This window comes from Grampus griseus (genome assembly GCF_964374135.1).
Source record: "Grampus griseus genome assembly, chromosome: 19".
Taxonomy (NCBI): Eukaryota; Metazoa; Chordata; class Mammalia; order Artiodactyla; family Delphinidae; genus Grampus; species Grampus griseus.
The window spans coordinates 5827234-5850815 of record NC_139013.1 but is presented as its reverse complement, the minus strand read 5'-3'; the positions used below and the strand labels follow the sequence as shown (position 1 = coordinate 5850815).

At 48.0% G+C, this 23582-nt stretch overlaps 1 protein-coding gene across 1 annotated transcript in view; it reads right to left on the bottom strand.

Moving 5' to 3' along the window:
* Positions 1–887: 887 nt before the first annotated feature.
* Positions 888–23582, bottom strand: part of LOC309836324 (sialic acid-binding Ig-like lectin 14) — a 54895-nt gene continuing 32200 nt past the window's right edge. The window contains exons 4-11 of the mRNA XM_082676279.1: positions 5801–6002; positions 4820–4880; positions 4370–4753; positions 3874–4152; positions 3625–3672; positions 2294–2545; positions 1913–2051; positions 888–1798 (exon numbers count right to left, since the gene is read on the bottom strand). Coding sequence (XP_082532405.1) covers positions 1756–1798; positions 1913–2051; positions 2294–2545; positions 3625–3672; positions 3874–4152; positions 4370–4753; positions 4820–4880; positions 5801–5821 — 1227 coding nt within the window. The 5' untranslated portion in view covers positions 5822–6002 and the 3' untranslated portion in view covers positions 888–1755. The remainder of the gene's footprint in view (positions 1799–1912; positions 2052–2293; positions 2546–3624; positions 3673–3873; positions 4153–4369; positions 4754–4819; positions 4881–5800; positions 6003–23582) is intronic.

Below are 23582 nucleotides of genomic sequence, written 5' to 3'. Positions count from 1 at the left end.
GAGGAGACAGACTTAGCAGACAAAAACATGAAAACATTGATTACAAACATTATCCATATACTCGAGGATGTAAAGGAAAACATCAACATAATAAAAGAAGAAACGTAAGATTAAAAACCAAGGAAATTAACTTCTAGAGAAGAAAAAAATGATCTGAAGTGAGAATTTCACTGAATGAGACTAACATCAGATTCGATATTGTGGAAGAATAATCAGTAAACTTGAAGATGTAGCATCAGATCCTATTCAAACTGAAGAATATAGAGAAAAAAGGTTGGAAATGGTGAACAGATGCTCAGAGCTGATAATGAGATAATACTGGGCAATATCACATATGTAAAATTGGAGACCCAGAGGGGAATAGAAAAAAAAATACATATATATATAAACACTGGCTTCAATTTTTATAAATTTGATCACTACTATAAAATTTCAGATTCAAGATACTCAACACCCTCCAAGTAGGATAATCTCTGTCTCTCTCTCTGTCTCTCTCTCTCTGTCACACACACACATTTACACGCCAAGGCACATATTATTCGATTATTAAAACCCAGTGAAAAGAGAAAATATTAAAACCAGCTACAGAAAAATATAAACTACAAAGAAAGAAAGATGAAAATAAGGCGAAACTAGGCAAGCCAAAAGAATTTAAACAACAGAACGGGGAAAAGTTTAACTTAGAATTCCTAATCCAACAAAAATATCCTTCCAAAGCTAATGTACATGAAAACTTTTCCAGACAAACTGTGGCTGAGAGAATTCATCACCAGCATACCTACACTACAAAAATATATGAAAAGATCTTCAGGTAAAAGGAAAATGATACTCTAGAGAAACTATACTGTCATCTTAAATTAGAAATAAATCTGAGAAAAGAGGCAGCGTTATCTTAATGCAAAAGGACAGCTTTATTGTTTGCAAGGTTTGCAAACCAGGGATAAGAAGCCTTTGGCTGTAACCAAAAGTACGTTCCTTGGAGGTGAAGGGGTGAGGGGTGTTTGAAAGCACAAGCCAAAGAAGCCACAGTTGGGAGACTTATAAAAGGGGACTGGATGGCCCTTGCAGCCTGACCGCAAGTCACTGCAGCCTGACCAGAAGTTTCCAATGATGGCTGTCACTGGAGCATCTCCTTAGGGGTTTTTCAGGTAGGACCCTTAGCACAATCAGAAGTCCTTATAGTTTTCGTTCGTGGTTTTTCTAAGAACTCAGAGTACGTGACTGAACCCTAGGTCTGTCACGATTGCCTGGCTCCATTTTATTGGGGGTACCTGGTAGCCACACCAGGTCCATTTTCTAAATATGTTCTTTCCACAGGGAATCCCTCTTATTTTTACTTTTCCTTAGGGGATTTTATTTTTACAACAAAGGGATGAAGAGCAATTGAAATGGTTCATATGCGGATAAATATAAAATAGTTAATTGTTCTAATTAAAAAAATCTCTTTCAAATTAACTTTAAAAAATACTATATCATGGGATTTAGAACAATATATTATGGGTTGCGCTATGGGCATATCAAAACCATGCTAAGGTATAAGCACAGAGAAGAAAACATGTTACACGGAGCACAGTTCAATTTAATAATAAAAATATCTATTTCCTCCTTGCCCTCACAACCACTCATGTAGAACTATCAGGAAGAAACCTGGAGGCCAGATGTGAAGAGATGTTATTTCTGGAAGGGAAGCAGGTTCAAGTCACCCGGGACCTCCTTGTTCATAGACCTCTGAAGCACCACTGTGAAGAAGGGAACTCAGTCACACCTCTCAAGCCTATTCCCTTGTGAGTTTCTGCACCTGTAAGGGAAACACAGTTCTGAAACAAGGGACCAGTTTCGTGGAAGGTCTGCTCTGGAAAGGACAAGACGGACGTGTCCCCAAATCAGGGACACCTTAAGAAGGGCTTCTCACCTGGTATAGTAGATCCAGGTGAGGCCATAGGTGAGAAGGAAACCAGCCCCCATCAGGGCCCCCCTGAGCAACGTGAGGACCAGGGGCCAGGAGCCCTCTCTCCGCTCCCCAGAGACTTGGGAGAAGGAAGAGGAGACACCTGGAGGACGAAAAGAGAGAGGAAGGTGGATGATAGGTGTAAGTCCACACCATTATTTTTATTTTGGCCACGCTGCTTGCCATATGGGATTTTAGTTCTGCGACCAGGGATCAAACCCACGTCCTCTGCGTTGGAAGCATGGAGTCTTAACCACTGGACCACCAGGGAAGTCCCTGTAAGTCCACACCTTAAGCCTGCTTTCCACCCTAGCTCGGAACTCAGGCATCCTTGCTTATACTCACCCTGTACAACTAGGTTCAGGGAGACACGGAGGGAGCCCCTCGGGTGCTGAGCTTGGCAGGTTAATTCTCCTCCATCCCCTAAGACCACGTGGGGCAGCTCCAGGACCCCAGGACCCAAAGGCTGTGAGGGGCTCACTGTCAGGCACCCACGGGCCCAGCTTATCCTGGTGGGTGGGTTGCTGTCGACAACACAGACCAGGCGCAGGGACTGGCCCTCCACGACTCGAAGGGAGGTGGCGTTGCCCAGGATCTCTGGGATTAGAGAGACAGAGAGAGCTCGAAGGGCAAGGCTGAGAGGCCCTTCTCTCCCTCTGTCCTCCCAGACACGGGAACAGCGGCTCTGAGACAGGCACCGCAGGCAAGGCCAAGGACGGGGGCAGTCTATGAGGTGAGGCGGGGGAAGGAGAGGCAACCTGCTGATCCCAGGACAGGGGGCTGTGGACGCTTGAGGAAGAGTCGGCCATATCTAGGCCTGGGAGAGAACATCCCAGGAGGTGGCCCTTGATGCGTGAAACTGTGCAGGGCACTGACATCCGTGGGTCTGGCCACTCGGAGGCCTGCACGCAGGTGATGAGAGCCCCAGGGAGCCATGGGAGGGTTCTGAGCAAGAAAGTCGTAGGGTCAGATCTGGGGCATGTAGAGATCCCTTTGGGGTCCCCATTCTTGCAGGCTGGATAGGGCCAAGACTAGAGGCTGACAGGCCCAGAGGAGAGGCTGGTCCGGATCCAGGCCAGAGAGAGGATGGAGGCCTGGGTTGGAGCTGCGGTCACAGGGATGGACGAGGGGGCTGACGTGAGTCACTCTCAGAAAGTCAACGTCGCAAAACTCACTGAGTCCCGGGGACGATTGGGTGAGACACGGAGCCTAAAGGAATTGCCAAGATCCAGGCTCGGGTTACTCATATCGGAGGGTCCCTTGCCGGGGGAGTGGAGGGCACTCAGGACAGAGGTTTGGGAGAGTCTTCAGGGCAGAGGTAGGATTGGAACCCCGGAGTAGACGAGCTTCCCCTTGGAATCCTGCAGAACCCAGCTTGGGAACTCAGTCTCCTTGTGGGAGAGACGGAGACAGGGAGGAGGCAGGGAATCCGCGAAGGGATGTCCTGGGAAAGTGAGGAGGGAGAAGAGGTGGGAAGGGAGGGGGCAAGCGGAGGTGACAGTGAGTTGTCACTAGGAATCCACAGTGGCCCTAAAGTGAGTCCTGCCAGGGGACAGGGTTGGGAGGCAGAGGGCAGACGTAGGAGCAGAGAGGGGATGAGTGATGGGCTTGATTCTGTCCATCTTCACAACATCCCTGCATCTGACCTCCATTCCACCCAGGTACTTTTCTCCCACCTGTGCTATTTCCCCGGAAGACACGAATGTCCAGGTTCTGTGGAGCATCTGGAACAGAAAGAAAGAAATGTCCTCCTGCAGCATGATGAGGTGTCATGAGTAACATGACACCATGGGGGGGGGGTCTCAGCATTCTCCTCGTTCTCCTCCCAGCCTGCCTCCAAGAAGAGTCCACAAGTATCCCACCCAGGCCTCCCGTCCCCAACGTCCTCCGCCCTCAGGGCCCCGGCGTCCCGGCCCCGCGCTCACAGGACACGTTGAGCCTGATGGTTCTGTCTGCGCTCACACCAGCTCCGGGGAAGGTCACTCGACAGGTGAGGTTGGTGCCGTGGTCCTGGGGCCCCAGGGTGAGGGTGAGCACCGAGGAGTGGGGGCCCTTGGGGTGCAGGGAAGGGAGGGCAACCCCGGTCCAGGAGAAGGTGTGGGGTGTCCCCCTCTCACAGGCCCATGGCACTGCACAGGTGATATTCCTGGGGAGGCCAGATTCTAGGGTCCCCTGGACGTGGATGTCGGGTGTCTGTGTCAGAGCTGAAGAGGAGAGAGAAACAGACCCAGGCCCTGGACGGGGGGCCCCGAGTGTGCCCCTCAGAGCTGTCTCTGCCCCAGGCCAGCCGCAGCGGCCTGTCCTCCTAGGTCCCCTTGGGCCCCTCCCAGGATGAGAAGACAGGGGGTCCCCTCCCAGCCCTGCCCTGGGGGCCCTCAGGGCCCCTGTGTCTGTGTGTCCTCTCCTTGACACCATCCTTACCTGTTACATGCAGGTGGAGCTTGTTCTCTAAATAACTATATTTCACAAAAGGCCCTCTCTCCACCCTAAAGAAGTATGTCCCCGTGTCTCCCTGCCGTGCATCTCTGATGTCCAGGGAGCAGCTGTAGGTCCAGGGGTCTCCAAGGAGGTGGAATCGGCCCTGGGTGTCCGTCAGCACCTCACGACCTGGGTCGTTTGTGGCCACTGGACGATTCTGGTCGGTTCTGGCCCCTTCCTGGAACCAGTACCCGAAAGCTGGGACAGAGTCGTCCCAGTAGACAAAGGGGTGGTGGAAGGAGCAGGGCACGCGGACACACAGGCCCTCCTGCACCGTCACGGACTCCTGCACTTCCAGCCGGTATTCGCTGTCCCAAGCCAGGGACCCTGCGGGGAAACGAGGGTCAGCCACAGCCCCTGCCCTGCCCACCCGTCTCCCCGCAGCCCACCCACCTGCCCACAGCAGGGACAGCAGCAGCGGCAGCATCTCTGAGACGGAGGGCTTCTGGGCGTCCTGTGTGTGAAAAGAGAAGGGGGAGGAGAGAGGGAGGTAAGGCTGTGGGGAGACCCACGGGAAGCTGGGGAGGAACACGAGACCCAGCTGTTCACAGAAGAGGAACTGCAGAGCCGGAGCTCGGCACCCTCCTCCTCACAGAGCGGACGGACACCCCTCGGTCCAGAGACCCCGGAGACCTGCCCAGAGAGGAGCAGGCAAGGAGGAGAGCCCTGTCCTGCCCCCCATCTCGGGTGGGTCCTTCCAGCACCAGAGCCTCTGAGGACACGGAGGCGTAGGACACGGTGAGCCTCCTAAGGTCCTCCCGTCTGAGCACCGCTGTCTACACCAGGGAGCCGCTCAGCTCCTGTCTTGACCTGGAGGGTCCCAGCCTCACCTAGACCCTCGGGTGGTGGGTCCCGCAAGATGTCGGGTTCTTTAGGGTCTGTGTGAGCGTCTGGGGCAGAAGACAAGAAGGGGCTCCTGGGTGACGTGAAGGCAGCCGCCAATCATGCCTTCACTCCTTCCCCCAACACTGAGCATCTTGGGCTGGTGACCTGGAGACCAGAAGGGCTACGGCTGGCCTGGTCCCTGCCCAGGAGATGCTCCCACCCGGGCCCATCACTTCCTCCCCAAACAGGCAGCACCGTCGGGCTTTAGAGCTGCATCAGTGGTGAGATTGCCGAGTGTCCGGCAGCATACTGGGTATTTTCTTTTAATGAGTATGACCTTTTTTTAATCTAGTAAAAAAATAACTCTTTTCAAGTTGAAAACCTTGAAATTCTGTACCTACTAAACAACCAATCCTTCTTCCTTCTTCCTGCCAGCTCCTGGCAACCACAGTTCTATTTTCTCTCTCGAGGAATTTGACTCCTTTGTCTACCCCATATAAGCGTAATCACGTAGTGTTTGTCTTTTTTTCACTAGGTTGTTGAACTTACCGTAATGTCCTCAGAGTTCATCCATGTGGTAGCAAGTGTCAGAAATTCCCTCCTTTTTCAGGCTGAATAATATTCCATGGTTTTGCTTATCCCTTCATCTGTTGAGGGCAAGCTGGGTTGCTTCCATCACTTGGCTATAGTGAATAACGCTACTAGGAACACGAGTGTGCAAATATCTCCTGGAGTCCCTGCTCTCAGTTCCCTTTGAGAGATATCCAGAAGTGAAAGTTAGGATCATGTGTTAATTCTATATTTAAGTTTTTGAGGAAGTATCATACTCTTATCATCCCACCCCACCCACTTTTTTTAACCTCATCTATTGTCATCTTACACTCACTCTACAATTTAAGGTCTCTACCCTGGACCCCTCCTCTGATCCCCAGACTTTCATATCCAGCTCTCTACATACATTTCTGCATCATATTTGATCCTCACTTCCCCTCACCTACCACATCCATTAGAAAATTCTGTTAGCTTGACCTTCACAACATATTCAAAACATATCCTCTCTATCTACACGATCTCCTCGGTCCACTGCACCATCACCTCCTGCCTGGAGTCCCCAGCAGGGTCCTGCCACATCTCTTTCTTGCTGCCCTAGATCCACTCTGGCTGATTCTGAACACAACAGCCTGAGGATCCTACCTCAATGAGGGTCTAATCCTATGTCCGCTCTCCTCAAAGGCTTCCAGAATCCTGCATTGGCCTGCAGTCGCCTTGCACGGGGTCCGCAGCATCCTCCCATCTTCCCCCCAATCCCTTTGCCTCCCCACACCAATATGTCACATGCTCCTGTCCTTGTGTGATTTTCCTCCAAACCTGTCAAGAGCTGACATGCTCTCATTTTACTTATCATTTCTTTGAAAAGTTCTTGTCCGCATAACGACATCCCCATGAGGACAGAAGTACTTCTCGTTTCTAAAATCACCATAAAACAAAACACCATTTGAAACATTGTATACGGTACGATTCAATGGCACTAAGTACATACACAACGTTAGTGCAACCGTCATCACTCTATCTCCAGCACGTTCTCATCATCCCAAACAGAAACTCTGCTGCAGTCACACAATAACTCCTCACCATCCCCATCCCCTAGCTGCAAGCAACGCCATTCTACTTTCTGTTTCGATGCATGTGCCTCGTAGGGAGCTCGTATAAGCAGAATCAAACGATATCTGTCCCTTTGTGTCTGCTTCTTTCAGGTAGCACACTGTTTTCCAGAGTCACCGGCGTTGTAGCGTGTGTCAGAATTTGCGTTGCTTTGAAAGGCTGAATGATACTTGATTGTAGGTGTTACCACGTTTGGTTCATCCATTCAGTTGCTGGGCGCTGGGACTGGTTCCGCCACTGCTGGGAATCTTGCTGCTATGAACAATGGCACGGAAGTTATCTGTCTGAGCCCACGCGCTTTTCAGCAACGAAGATCCGTCGCCCCGCAAAATAAATAAATAAAATAAATAAAAAATTTATAAAGTATGCTACGTAATGAGTATTTGAGTTAACAGCTTGCGGTATACATGTGCGGGTCTGGGCTGGGAAGACAGGGGTTGAGAAGAGAGCAGAGTTGTCCCTGGAGGTGGACACGTGGACACATTCACCGAGGGGGAGGAGAGGGCCCTGGGCGGAGTCGTGAGAACACGCACGCTCTCAGGCGCGGTGCGGTGCGGTGCGCACGGGCTTAAGCTTAATTGCGGGTTGGAGGGGGAGGTGGTAGTTGTGACTGAGATAGCCCGGCCGGGGAGATAGGAAGAGAACAAGGTGGTTACTGGTGACCCAGGTGAGAGTTTTGCCGGGCAGGGGTGGGAGAGGGCGGCAGCCAGATGGCCGGGAGCAGAGGGGTGATGCGAACGGGAGGCGTTGCACTGACCGCCTTTAGCCCTCTCCTAGTTGCCACCTCCGTCAGTGCCACAGAGGAGAGCTTCCTTCCTACCTGTGCCATTTCCTTGGATGGGGCCAAAAGCCAGGTTCTGGGAGCATTCGGGATAGAGAAAGAAAATATTTTCTACTTCCATCATGGGAAGATATGGTGGCTTAACTTCTTTGGTTGGATCCACAAAAGGGTGGCGAGGTGGGGACGGTTGTGCTTTCTTCTCCGTTCTCAGGCCGGGCTTCTGGCCACACATCAGGTCCCACAGGCTCTGCAGCTGGGTCCCTCCTCAGGGACCCAGGTGTCCTAACCACCCCCCACAGAGGATGCCAAGCCTGATGGGACCAGGAGCTTAGCCAAGCGGGGAGAGAGAACCTGAGCTGCTAGTGTCAAGTACCTGATTAAAGCGATGAGTCAACATGAAAATAACAATTAAGCCTTTAATCACTTACTTGTTAAAGAACAGTGAAGCCGACTTTATTCAGGACCACTGTCACAGGCGCAGGGACCCCTGCAGTGGGGCTTTGCAGCAGGGGAAAGGGATCAGGCTCAATTCTGAATACAACGAGGAAAAGTGGGAATTTATTGCCAAGGAGCGGGGTGAGGGGTCAGCGGATGGAAAATTGCTAAGAGGAAACATAGGGGCAAAGGGGGATTCTGGCTAAACCGACCTGCCAGGCTTCTTGCTGAAGGTCGGCCAGGGTGATCAGATATCAGCTGGGGGCTAGTGAAGGGTGAGGAACCCCATCAGACATTGAGGGTAAGGGATTTTGGTTAAACTGTCTTACCAGGATTCTTGGGAAAAAAATGGACGATGCAAAGATAGATGCAGAACTCAAGAACTTGTTGAAAAAGAGCTTCAAGAGCCTGGCTAAAATTATCCAAGGAGAGAACCTTTGCCGATGGTCAGGGTGACCAGCACAGACATGGGGGTCATCTCGCGGACGCGGGACCCAGAACAAAAAGCTCTAGTGGGTCTAAGGACCCTGGGTTGGGGGTGGCGTTGGGAATGGAAATGTACTGAGTCCTGAATCGGAGTGGGGAAAAGTGTCTCCAATTTTTCCTGCTTCTCCTCTACGAGGAGGCTTCAGTGGAGATGCCTGAAGACCTCTGCCCAAGGCTTCAGATAAACAGACCAAAGAATAAAGTCATCTGAGCTAGGAATGCAAAAATGTGAACAGCACGATGGGCCAGGGCAGTCTGAGTCCTTCGCTGAAACTCCTTTCAGAGACTACAGTGCAGCACGCCCGTGAGGCCAGCCAAGGAAAGCTTTTGCATTTGCCTATGATCAGGCCTGAAAAATCACGTATAGGTTTGTAGCCATGAGCTGAACTCCTCGGATGGCTCTGTACATAGACCTATCACCTCCTAGGAAGGTCTCCTGACAACGTAGGGCTGGTGTCATGATCCTTTTTAAAAATTTTATTTATTTTTAAAAATATTTTTATTGGAGTTTAGTTGATTTACAGTGTTGTGTTAGTTTCAGGTGTACGGCAAAGTGAATCAGTTACACATAGACACATATCCTGGCGTCATGATCTTGAGACCCGAACATATGGGTGAATCATAAGGAATGGGGGACCCTGGGCCCCATGGAGGAGAGAAGCATCCTCCTACTGGACTTTGGGCTGTTCAGACTCCAAAATGGTTGTACTTCAGGTTAAAGGGATGTAGGTTTGGGGTATCTGGTAACAAGCTGAAGAGGAGAAAATGATTCAGACCCCAGAGGGGAGACCCTGAGACTCCACCTCGGCTTCCCCTGGGGTCCTCAACAAGTCCTCCACCCTCCAGATAAGGAGTATCTGTGTTCCTGTCTCTGGGGTTCTCTCCTGGGGATCCCTGGCTACTTGTCACATTCAGATATATTGGGAATCCTTTTTCACATAATATTTCTCTACCTTAAAGTATTCCCACTTCCCCGCATCTTGGAGAATCTGATGCTTAGAGAGCAACTGTGGGTCCCTGGATCCCACAGAAGGTTGGATTGGCCCCAGATTGTTTCTTCCAGGTTTTGATGGGGTCTGTGGCCAGAAGGGGCTTACAATGTCTGCTGCCCACCTCCAGGATCTGAAGGTGGATGTCGAATGGGCTAAAGTCAGTCCAGAAAATCCATGGGTTGAAATGGAGAACGGGATGGGATGCACAGGTTCTCCTTCACCGTCACTGAGTAAAGGTTACAGATCGCACCTGCGCCAACCTCCAGGGACCACTGCAGGAAACCGAGTCTCTGTCTGCAGCCCTGCCAGGAAACCTCTTCCTCACATCTGTTGCCCTCACGGTTGTGGCCACAGTGGCAGCAGCATTTCTGGGCTGCAGAGGATAATCTAGATTCGCCTGACGCCATCTGAATAGCCTTTCCCAGCTTGGAGATGGGGGCGGCCATGGGGTGCTAAGAGAGCTGGGGATGTTTCCTGGGTTGAAGTGTATGGCTTCTATGTCAAACTTCTCCCTTCAACAGAAACACCCATCTCTCCCTCGGGCCACTGCCGGGGGGAAGTGAAAGCTGAGCTCTTCTCTCCTGGGACCACAGCTGGGTGGACTCTTCCTGAACCCTGAAACGCTGACTCTCTCTTCCTGAAGACCAACCCCCACTCCCCTTAAGACACATGGGGGGTTTGGGGGTCTATTTTCCCCAGATAGGTTTCTTGGAGTCTAGACAGACGTAGATAGGGAGGCCTTTATCCTGTTCATATCAAGTTCCCAAGCCTCTCCCACTTCGCCTTCCCATCAGAACCTACCCACGGCGGGATCGCTCTTTCCAGCCAAGACACCATCTCGTCCCCAGGAAGCAGGGGGTTGTCGCTGTCCGTGGTGCTGAAGCAGTATTGGATCTTGAGTTTAGGAATAACTGGATTGTACAGAAGGGTCTGACTAGACACGAACCAGATCTGGACCTCAGGCCAGAAACCCATCTGAGGCAGAAGGACTGGGCCTGCCTAGGAAGGAGAAGATCAGGGAGGGGCCGACCCTCTGGCCTGGGGCCAATCCTTTGCCTCTCCTTCTTCCTTCTTTACTCTCTGCAAAGTCTTGTAGATTCCACCAAGCCACTTAATCAAAGCCAGCAGCAGCTCTCCCCTCCCCCCACCCCTTCTTGTTTCATGAGAAAAATAAAGCCCTGTTTGGTTTTGGGTTTTTTGTTTCATTTATTTTTGGCTGTGTTGGGTCTTCGTTGCTGAGCGCGGGCTCTCTCTAGTTGCGGTGAGTGGGGCTACTCTTCTTTGCAGCGCGTGGGCTTCTCATTGCGGTGGCTTCTCTTGTTGCCAAGCATACGCTCTAGGCGTGCGGGCTTCAGTAGTTGCGGCACATGGGCTCAGTAGTTGTAGCTCACGGGCTCTAGAGCACAGGCTCAGTAGTTGTGATGCACGGGCTTAGCTGCTCCGCGGCATGTGGGATCTTCCCAGACCAGGGATCGAACCCGTGTCGCCACCCGGGAAGTCCCGCCCTATTTGTTAAGGTTCCTGAAAGTCAGCTTTTTTTGTAACTTAGAATGAAATGCATTTCTTTTTTTTTTTTTTTTTTTTTTGCGGTACGCAGGCGTCTCACTGCTGTGGCCTCTCCCGTTGTGGAGCACAGGTTCCGGACGCGCAGGCCCAGCAGCCATGGCTCACGGGCCCAGCCACTCCGCGGCATGTGGGATCTTCCCGGACCGGGGCACGAACCCAAGTCCCCTGCATCGGCAGGCGGACTCCCAACCACTTGCGCCACCAGGGAAGCCCTGAAATGCATTTCTAATTGATACAGTATGTGGAGATGATTCCTCCAATTCCATTTGAAGCCAACACGACATTTTCCAAAAGTGCCCTACTCATATGAGAGTGCCTGGTATGCTTGACTTCTTTCACTTTTGCTAATTCAAGAGTAGAGAAACAGTATTATATCTTTTCTTTACTTTGCATTGATGTGATTATAAACCACCTTTCCCATCTTTTTAAATTAACTGTAATCCTTCTTTGTGATTTATCTATTCGAAGGGTTTACACAGAAGGACCGTGGAGCTCTCCTTATCAACTTCTCTAAAGATTCTTTTTTTTTTTTGCGGTACACGGGCCTCTCGCTGTTGTGGCCTCTCCCGTTGCGGAGCACAGGCTCCGGACGCGCAGGCTCAGCGGCCATGGCCCACGGGCCCAGCCGCTCCGCAGCATGTGGGATCTTCCCGGACCGGGGCACGAAACCGCGTCCCCTGCATTGGCAGGCGGACTCTCAACCACTGCGCCACCAGGGAAGCCCAACTTCTCTAAAGATTCTGATCTCATCCCTATTATTAACCTTAGAGGATAATATATTTTTACCAACAAAATATGCATCCCTAGATTTCAAAGTTACAGTTTTACTACTTTTGACCTTTATGTGAATGGCATCATACAGTACACATCTTTTCCCTGGCTACTTCCACTTGGTATCAGCTAAAAAAAATTTTTTTATGGTAAAGTGTATAATGTTCAGAAGATACAAATGGGTAAGTGTGCAGTACAGTGACTTATCACAAAGCAAACGCACTCAGTTCACGAAATATCGCCAGTTTGAGATATCGAGTATCGCCAGCTCCCAAAATAGCTCAAGAGTCTACACACCCACCATCAGAGCATGAGGTTCCTACTTCCTCACATCTTTGCTACCCTTGCTGTTATCTGCCTTCTTGGTTTTCCAACCTGATGTGTGTAGAGCAGTATCTCGTTTCGGTTTGATTTTTCTTCAACTACCAGTGTGTTTCAGCATCTCAATATGGACTTGTTTTCCATTCATATTTCCACATTTCTGAAATAAATATTCATGTCATTTGCTATTTTTATGATGGCTTGTTTTTCTTCTTGTTGATTTGTGAAAGTTTTGGTACATTCTAGTCAAAAAGCTCTTGTGGGCTTAAATGAAGGAAATAATTCCTCCCATTCTGTCATTTCTCAATTAAACTGATCTCAGTTGTCCTCTATTTGATGTGAACCTTCATTCTGATGCAATCAAATCTATGTGTCTCTGGTCACAACACTGTGTATCCCTCCTAAAAGTATCCATGATCCTAGCTTTTACATTAACCATTTCCACGCTTTCTTTTTTTTCTTTTTTTTTTTTTTTTGCGGTACGTGGGCCTCTCACTGTTGTGGCCTCTCCCGTTGCGGAGCACAGGCTCCGGACGCGCAGGCCCAGCGGCCATGGCTCACCGGCCCAGCCGGTCCGCGGCATGTGGGACCTTCCCGGACCGGGGCACGAACCCGTGTCTCCTGCATCAGCAGGCGGACTCTCAACCACTGCACCACCAGGGAAGCCCTCCATGCTTTCTTTATAGTTTTATCACCAATGTATCCCTAAAAATTATAGTTCAGGGGCTTTCCTGGTGGCGCAGTGGTTAAGAATCCGCCTGCCAACGCAGGGGACACGGATTCGAGCCCTGGTCTGGGAAGATCCCACATGCCGCGGAGCAACTAAGCTCGGGCACCACAACTACTGAGCCTGGGCTCTAGAGCTCATGAGCCACAACTACTGAGCCCACGTGCCACAACTACTGAGGCCTGCACACCTAGAGCCCATGCTCCGCAACAAGAAAAGCCACCGAGATGAGAAGCCTACACAACACAACGAAGAGTAGCCCCCACTCGCCGCAGCTAGAGAAAGCCCACCCGCAGCAAAGAAGAACCAACGCAGCCAAAAATAAATAAATAAATTTATTAAAAAAGTATAGTTCAGATAAACCTATTTTTGAACTTTTTATAAGTGCAATCATATTATGTCATTGCCTGTGTCTTGCTTCATTTTTTTTTATTGTGATATAATTTACATATAATGAATATATATTTAGGTACATTTATAAATAATAGATGTATACACAAGTAAATTTTTAAAATAATCAATAGACTTTATTGTTTTAGAACAGTTTTAGGTTTACAGAAAAATTGAGCAGACAGTACAGAGAGTTCCCATAGGCACCCTAACTCCCTCATATTCTTCCCTATTACTAACATCTTGCATTAGTGTAGTATATTTGTTACAAATAATGAACCAATATTGACACATCATCATCAACCAAAGTCCAGAGTTCACAGTGAAGTTCTCTCTTTGTGTTACACAATGCTATGGGTTTTGACAAAAGCGTAATGTCATGTATCCACCATTACAGTATCTTACATACATATTTTATCATATATGCGTGATATACACTTATGTATGACATATAAATATATATGTAAATAATTTTTATTTAATGTATTTATGTCTAGTCCACAGGATTTTTGTTGTTTTTTTAAATTTTTTCTTTTTTTAAATTAATCTTTATTGGAGTATAGCTGCTTTACAATGTTGTGTTAGTTTCTGCTGTACAGCAAAGTGAATCAGTTGTATGTATACATACATTCAGTCATTTTTAGATTTCCTTCCCAGTTAGGTCACCAAAGAGCACTGAGTAGAGTTCCCTGTGTGATACAGTAGGTTCTCATTAGTTATCTATTTTATATATAGTAGTGTATGTATGTCAATTCCAATCTCCCAGTTCATCCCACCTCCCCCCACCTTGGTAACCATAAGTTTGTTCTCTACATCTGTGACTCTATTTCTGCTTTGCACATAAGTTCATCTGTATCATTTTTCTAGATTCCACACATAAGCAATATTATACAATATTTGTTTTTCTCTTTCTGACTTATTTCACTGTGTACGGCACTCTCTAGGTCAATCCACGTCTCTGCAAATGGCACTATTTCATTCTTTTTTAGGGCTGAGTAGTATTCCATTGTATATATGTACCACACCTTCTTTATTCTTTCCTCTGTCGATGGACATTTAGGTTGCTTCCATGTCCTGGCTATTGTAAATAGTGCTGCAATGAACATTGGAGTCCATGCGTCCTTTTGAATTACGGTTTTCTCTGGGTATATGCCCAGGAGTGGGATTGCTGGGTCATATGGTAGCTCTATTTTTAGTTTTTTAAGGAACATCCATACTGTTCTCCATAGTGACTGCACCAATTTCCATTCCCACCAACAGTGCAAGAGGGTTCCCTTCTCTCCACACCCTCTCCAGCATTTATCGTTCGTAGATTTTTTGATGATGGCCATTCTGACTGGTGTGAGGTGATACCTCATTGTAGTTTTGATTTGCATTTCTCTAATGATTAGTGATGTTGAGCATCCTTTCATGTGTCTGTTGGCCATCTGTACGTCTTCTTTGGAGAAATGTCTATTTAGGTCTTCTGCCCATTTTTTGATTGTGTTGTTTGTTTTTTTGATATTGAGCTGCATGAGCTCTTTGAATATTTTGGAGATTAATCCCTTGTCAGTTGCTTCATTTGCAAATATTTTCTCCCATCCTGAGGGTTGTCTTTTCGTTTTGTTTACGGTTTCCTTTGCTTAGTACACAGGTTTTAATGAGTTTTGATAAATGCATACATCCACCCCAATCAAGATGGAGAATATTTCCGTCACTACTCAAATTTTCCTTATACTATGCCTCCCTGAGGCAGCCTTTACTGATTTCTATCGCCATAGCTTAGTTTTGGCCATATTAGAACTTCATAAAAATGGAATCATAACTGTGTCCTCTTTTATGTCTGGCGTCTTCGGATTCCTGCATGCTGTCGGTTCCTGCCTCAGCGGTTCCTTCCATTGTATTGCTGAGTAGTATCTCTGGGACAGGGAGTCCAGAACCTGCTGCTTCCTGTGTCTGCCCTCACGTGCTGGAGAACTGACTCTGGAGCTCCTGCTCACCTCACATGATCCATTCTGCTCCTCTGGACCCAAGACCTGGGGCCTCTGGGGCAAACTCACATCAGCAGGCATGTCCCCTCTGGGTCTTTCTTGCTGACAGCTCCACTTTTCCCAGGAGCCCAGATAGGTGGCCATCTGAAGGCTCCAACCAGAGCCACAGGAGCGAGTGGGGCTGGGAAGTGAAGGAGGATTTTGTAGCCTCAATGACGCGGCCTGACCCAGGGGCTCTGCAGAGACACGAAGAAGCCCTCGAAAGGCAGTGACCACAGGGTCCCTCATCCACCATTCGCTCTGCATCAGTTTCTGGGGGCCCTTGGGGAAGGTCACCGTGCTAGCCACTGACAGTAGACAGAGCTCAGAAAAGTCGAACAGCATTAAAACAACAAAAAAAAAGAGATTTGGACTACGCTTAATGCAACTTCATCACAGCTCTGCCACCTTTTAACTGTGAGAATACGAAGCTATGCCTTTAGCTGTAGTTTCCAAGATGTGTGGGAAGGTATTAATCACAGGTTTGAAAGTGGCATTCGATGAGGCCTGTGAAGCCCTGAGCACCTACCTGGCACTTGGTAAACACGGCAGCCTAAATAACCCCCCATGTGGGGTTTCACCCATTCCAGTAGGAAACCACCAGCAATCTGCCCGATCAGTGACCCTTACCATGTCCACAGGGACCCAAGGAGAGGCCAACGTCGACCCACTCATTCATCCCCAAAGGACCCCAACACTCACTGCCCAGGAAGCAATGCGGTCACCCTCGCAAACCTCCATCACGGACCCCCTAGGTCTCCCATCCACTGGTTCCCACATGCTGTGCTTAGCACCGCCATTACTGATTTCATATGTCCTCCATCCGTTACTGTCCCCCTTGCGTGTGTTACAAGGTGAGCCTCAAAGCCCTCCAATCCCTGAAGCCCCTGCTCCCAATCAACCACTGCCTCCTACAGCCCCCCAAGTGATGAATCACTTCCCCTAATGTCCCCCAGCCCCAGGAATAGTTCTCGGGAGCCTGGGGGCAGACACAGGGAGCAGCGTATCCTGGACTGCCTGTTCCTGGGACAATCTGGACCCTCCTGCTGAGAGCAGACCACAGAGGGCAGATGCTTCCTTGTCCACAGGCCTTCCGTGTTATGGAGGAAACCACGGTCTGGCTGATGAAGAAGTTTGTGTTTGTTTTGTTTTGAAGTAATTAATTTGGCTGCGTAGGGTCTTAAGTTGCGGTATGCAGGCTTCTCTCTAGTCGCGTTTCGTGGGCTTAGCTGCCCCGCCGCATGTGGGATCTTAAGTTCCCTGACTAGGGATCGAACCTGCATCCCCTGCATTGGAAGGCGAATTCTTAACCACTGGACCGCCAGGGAAGGCCCCAGAATGTGTTTGTTGGAATAGATTTGCTGGGGAGAGTGATGGGGAATCTGTGGGGTTGAGTATCAGGGGTGTTTCCAGGGTGAGTGATTGGAGAGATTTACAGTGGGTGAGGGGGGGGGGGGTCTTTGAGCAGAGTGATCTCTTCCAGGGCATTGGTGGGGAGAATGACTGGTGGGGACTGCGGAAGGTGAGTGATGGGAGGATCTTTTAACTGCGTGACAGGGAGTCTGTGGGGTGAGTGATGAAGTTCTGAGTGTTGGGGGCAAGTTTCTCTAATTTAAGTTGGATGTATGGTTCATGAAGTTTAACCCTCTCCTTTTGTTTTTCTGTATGTATGTATATAAGTACTTTTGTAACCGTTAAACTCCAAGTATAATTTTACTGTTGGGTTTTATATCATTGGTTCATGAGACTTGCTCATTTGAGGACAGTGAAACATGCATATGAGAAGGGACCTAAGTTTGGAACCTTATAGGAGATGAACCTTGTCGAGCCCTTGGCACCTTCCTGGCACATGGTAAACAGTGAATAAAATAAAAATCAGCAAGTTGCAGAGTCAGGTATCAGGTACCGTGTTTAATTTTCACACAATCCTGTCAGCTAAATATTATGTTCATTATTATACCCATTCTGTGGATGAGGAAACTGAGGCTGAGTGCTGTTACATAATTTGCCTTAAGGTCCAAAGGGAGGTATAGGGAATCGGTCCAACGTCCGCCTCATTCTGAATTGCACACAATTGCCACTATCCCATCTGGTTCCCTACATGCTCCAATTCCAGAAACACCATCTCCGTTTCCTGTTGCCTTCAGAGAGCTTAGGTTTTGGAGTGGCCATGTCTGGTGTGCCTACTCTGAGTTCTGGACATTTCACTGCCTATCCAGATTATTAGACTAGGATGCTTTTCCAGTCTTTGCCCTGAGGCATGTGATGGTACACATCTGTCAACTGCCGGCAAAGAAAGAACTATAATCCCATTTCAGGGATTGAAGCTTGCCATCTGCTCAGGGCTCAACTGTGCCTTTGGCGATGTTTCAGTAAACTAATAAGGAATGTGAAGACATTATCTCAAATTTTGGCGAGCTGCTGTGAAGCCATAAATTACATGAAGCACGAGGCTGATGTTCTCACTATGAGACAGCAAGTTTCCTGTCTGGGTATTTGTCGGCTGAGCAATTCTTCTGGGAAGAGAATGAAAATTATTTTATGGATGGGGCTCTGTGTTCATCCCTTGTTGTATAAGACTAAGAACTTGGCATGTGTTCACATGTATCATCTGGTATTTAATATCAAGTATGTGGTTTTATTATCCACATTTTGTAACTGTACATTCCTTCCAGGTGTTCAATCCATCCCTGTCCAGAGAGTTTTAAAAATACAAATTCTAGTGTGAAAGCAAGCTATGGTTGTTAGAGAAAAATTTCAATGACAAAAAGTGAAAAAAAAAAAAAGAAGAGGATGCTTGTGAGGCTTACAAGTGGGTGGGCGAGAGGGTGCCTCCCCGAGACCTTAGGGGGCTACAGTTTTATAATCAAAGGAAAAGTGGGGAGCGGGAGAAGGCCACCTCCTTCCTCATTTTTTTTTTTTTTTTTTTTGCGGTACGCGGGCCTCTCGCTGTTGTGGCCTCTCCCGTTGCGGAGCACAGGCTCCGGACGCACAGGCTCAGCCGCCACGGCTCACGGGCCCAGCCGCTCTGCGGCATGTGGGATCTTCCCGGACCGGGGCTCGAACCCGTGTACCCTGCATCGGCAGGCGGACTCTCAACCACTGCGCCACCAGGGAAGCCCCCTTCCTCATTCTTGAGTAGACGTCCTGCTTTCATCATCAGCTCCGCCTCCAGGTTGGGCAGGGGAGGTTTTTTGTCCCTACATGGTCAAGGCAGGACTGTAAAAATTATTTTAGGTCTCTGTACGATGAGTACCTTTCCATAAATTATTGTTTTTTATGTGTGCAGAGAGCATGCCCTAGGGGGTCATTAACCTACTGAGCTCACTGGGCAGGATGTGGGTCTCACGCCACCATTGTTTTATTGTTTTGGGACACGTCTCAAACTTCTGTCGCACGGTTTTGTTGCTAGGCAAGCCTGCTTGGTTTTGTGGTTAAGTAAACCTGCTTTCTTGAGTGATCATTAACTTACAGGGGTCTCCCACACTTTTTTCTTTACTTACAATACCCTAGTGAGATTAACTATTAATTACCTAATTTGTCCTTTACTCTGTCCCTATCATTGGGACACTTCATTTAAAGGGAGAAGAAAGAGGGATTCCCTGGTGGCGCAGTGGTTGGGAGTCCGCCTGCCGATGCAGGGGACACGGGTTCGTGCCCCGGTCCGGGAAGATCCCACATGCCGCGGAGCAGCTGGGCCCGTGAGCCGTGGCCGCTGAGCCTGCGCGTCCGGAACCTGTGCTCCGTGGCGGGAGAGGCCACAACGGTGAGAGGCCCGCGTACCGCAAAAAAAAAAAAGGGGGGGGAGGAGAAAGAAGAAAAGTCAAGTTAAGAGGAAAATACAATTAGTCGGGACAATGCCAGCAAGCCCAGGTGGGCAGAATTTTCAGGAGGCTTTTCCATCATCAGAAGCATACCCTAGGAAAGTGGGCAGTAGTGGCCATAAAGTAAACAATGGGTCAGATTTCAGGAAATGGAGTGAGGATCTGAAATGAACCTCCTCATTTATGGTAACACGGAAGCATTTCATGGTCACGGGAAGGATAGCCATTAGAAGGGACTATCACACAAAATAACACTGAAAGAACTCAAGTCTACAAATTCATGATTGCACAAGAAAACACATTTCAGACTCAGGGAGAATGGCGATGCTTGGGAAATGAAACGAACGAAAAGTCTGGGACGAATCCTAAGACTGGTAAGAGGGTCAGATTCCTTGAATAACATATTCTCACCCAGCTATTCCTCCATTCATTCAACTCATCCGCCCATCTATACATCCATCCACTTATCCATATTTCCATCCCTCCCGTCACACCTGTATTTCCATATATCCATCCATTCTTCTGTTCATCTCTACCAGGTAAGGTTCAATTACGAAAATGGAAATCACTCTAAGTATTTAAGACAAAAGAAATTTAATCAGTAAAATTGGTTACAATTGGTAGAAGAGATGAAAAATTCAACACAGGACAATAAAGCAATCTTGAAATGAACAACAGCAGACCACCCAGGACAAAGGGAAGGGGCAGTGTGACAGAGCCCAGGGATCTGGACACCCAGAAGAAGCTGGACCATGGCAGGTCTTCCCCTTTGGGAGCTGGAGGCTCAGAGGGGATGCAGCCGCTGCCAGAGAGGTTGCACAATGCAAAGAGAGGGGAAGAAATAAATACCTTGGATTTTACATTTTCCTCCTTGATTTTAATCTCCAGCATTTGACTCAGTAACTGACCCTAGTTGGAAGCCAGCTAATGAAGGTACCTGGAAAATGTAGCCTGCAGGGGTAAATCCATCAGTACAGAGCAGTGTAGGTGAGGGACCGGGAAATGGTCTGAGAGCACACTGGCCAAGGACTGATCTGTCCATCCACCCATCCTCTCCCATAGGTCCAGTTCAGAAGACCAGACATGAAACTGGACAGAGGATATTTCTGGCTGAGAAAAGTCAGCAAGTATGACCTGATACACAGAGGTAAGCTGTGGTGAGAGAGATGCCTGGGAGACAGAGACTCTGTCCCTCTGAGCTTCTGTGCCCTGCCTTTCGCCATGTCCCGAGGAGAGAGAGCGGTTCAACCCACAATCCCAGCCATGCTCCTCTAGGACCCTCCAATTCTGTGGGAAATTGTAAGAGGAGGTTCTGGGCTAGGGCTGCGGAAACAGACAAGGCCACCCTCCCTTGGGATTTGGGGGCTCACGTGTTAGATCATCTGAGGAAGGGGCCCCTCACCTAGATCCAGGTGAATCCACAGGTGAGTACGAAGCTGGTCCCCATGAGGGTCCCCTGAAGCAGGGTCAAACCCAGAGGCTACAAAACACCTTTCTCTACAGACTTAAGAGTCATCTGAGCGAGAAGAGAGAATGAAGTTGAAGAAAGAGAACTGTGGAGATAAAGGGCCTTGGATTTTCAAGGTATGGAAAATAACCCTAAAAGGCAAGAGGAAAGGAGTGTGTATGGAAGTGTGGAGGGCAGAGGCGAAGAGAGGAAACCTTGGCAAGGTTATAGGTAAATATAAATCCAAATTAAACATAAACATAAATATAATTGTGTTCGTGTGCATACGTGTATACATGATGATACATACATTGTCAACCTAAATAAATGTAGGAAGCAATGACCAAGCAGAAAGCATTTATTTGGGATCAAAGATTTGCAATTCAGGGCACACAAATTCAGGTAGCTACCCAAACAGCGCCCCACATGGGAGTAAAAGTCAGGGGTTTTTAAAGGCAAAAAAGGGAGATTTGCACTACAAAGAATTTTTATTGGAGGGACTTCCCTGGTGGTGCAGTGGTTAAGAATCCGCCTGCCAATGCAGGGGACACGGCTTCGAGCCCTGGTCTGGGAGGATCCCACGTGCCGCGGGGGCGGCTGAGCTCGTGCGCCACAACTACTGAAGCCCACGTGCCTGGAGCCCATGCTCCGCAACAAGGAGGGGTCACCGCAATGAGGTCCGCGCACTGCAATGAAGAGTGGACCCCACTCGCCGCAACTGGAGAAAGCCCATGCACAGCAATGAAGACCCAACGCAGCCAAAAATAATAAATAAATAAATAATTTTTTAAAAAAGAATTTTCATTGGAGGCAGAATCTAGTCTTAGATGAACATGGTTGAGTGCTAAGGCTATAACTAGAGGGTGGAAAAAGTTCGTTGCAGTGACAAGTCGCAGGTGTTCTTGCAGTGTTCTTGAAATATCTGTGGTTTGATCCAGTTCAAAAGTTCATGGTTCCACCTGGTGGGGACGTGCGTAAGGTCCACTCCCTTAATGGCCTCCTGGATCCATTTTAAAAACCCTTGACATAAATGACTCCATTTAATTTCACATTTCACAACATCATATATAATCTCAGAGTTGGGAATGGCGGAGTGATAAGCAAAGCGTTATAAACTCATAAGCTTTAAAGCTTAAAGACATAAATTCAACTATATAAAATGAGATGTGGATAGCAAATCCAAGCTAAATGAAACCAAAAGACAATGACAAACGAGGAGGATATATTCATGGTCATGTTATAGACTAATGATTGTATTTCCTAATATAAAAAGAACTTGTCCAGGGGCTTCCCTGGTGGCGCAGTGGTTGAGAATCTGCCTGCCAACGCAGGGGACACGGGTTCGAGCCCTGGTCTGGGAAGATCCCACATGCCGCGGAGGAACTAGGCCTGTGAGCCACAACTACTGAGCCTGCGCGTTTGGAGCCTGTGCTCCGCAACAAGAGAGGCCGCGAGAGTGAGAGGCCCGCGCACCGTGATGAAGAGTGGCCCCCGCTCGCCGCAACTAGAGAAAGCCCTGGCACGGAAACGAAGACCCAACACAGCCAAAAATAAATTAATAAATAAATAAATTAATTAATTAATTAAAAAAAAAGAACTTGTCCAAATCCTTAAGAAAAGAAATATAGGCTAATAATGATGGAAACAGATATGAATAGTCACTTCATTGAATGGCTGAACAGATTAGAATGGAAAATATTAATCATCATGAAACCTATTTAAAAATGCTCACCTTCATGCCTAAAAAGAGAAATTCTAGTTAAAACTATGATGGGGTACATTTTTCATTGTTAAGAATGGAGAGATCAAAATCAGTGCTAATGCAACCTGCTGTTGAGGTTGCAGTGAAGCAGAGACTCTCATCACATTGCAGGAGACAGTGATGCAAATTGGCACAATTTCCTGGAGAGCCATTTGGCCATATCGATCAACACTAGTAATGCACGTGCCCTCTGAGGAATTCAAATTCATACAGACATTTCAGCAGACAGGCATACCTTGGAGATAGTTCAGGTTCAGTTCCAGACCACCACAATAAAGCAAAATAAAGTGAGTCACACAATTTCTTTCTTTTTTGGTTTCCCAGTGCATATATAAAAGTTATGTTTACACTATATAATCTGGTAAGTGTGCAATAGCATTATGTCTAAAATAAAGAAAAAAGGAAAAACAACCCAATATACATACCTTAATTCAAAAATCCTTCACTGCTAAAACATGCAAACCATCACTTGAGCCTCCAGAGAGCTGTCATCTTTTTGCAATAGTAACATCAAAGACCACTATCACAGATCACCGTAAAAACTAAAATGAAAAAGTTTGAAATACTGCGAGAAATACCAAAATGTGACACAGAGACATGAATTGAGCAAATGTTGTTGGAAAAATGGTGCTGATAAACTTGCTCATCGCAGGGCTGCCACAAACCTTCGATGTGTTTTTTTTTTTAAAAAAAAGGTGCAGTATCAGTGAAGCACAATAAACCGGACGCACAATAAAACGAGGAATGCCTGTATATAAAGAGAGAATACATCCTCAAGTGCTCTCCAAAAACCACATTACCATAACAAAGGACACTTTAAAGGCTCTCAAAACTAAGGAAATTTCGAAGTTTTTAGTTCTCTGTCAAGCTCAACACTTCTGGGCTCCCAACATGTCTCCTCTCTGGGCAGAGTTGTGCGAGGGACGAAGGGGCTGGATACCTGGATTCTGAGAGTGGGGCTTTAAATCAGTACAGAGAAAGGGTATTTTTCAGAATATGCTATGCTGTTTTCTCCTAGACCTATATGTACACAAGTATTTAATTGGTCCCTTTCCAACGCGGGACGACTCCAAGACTTTTTAGGAAGGTTGCCTGTTTTCCCTGCCTGTACGGAATGGAAGTTCTTTGAAAATGGCGGCCTCCTTATCATAATCCTTA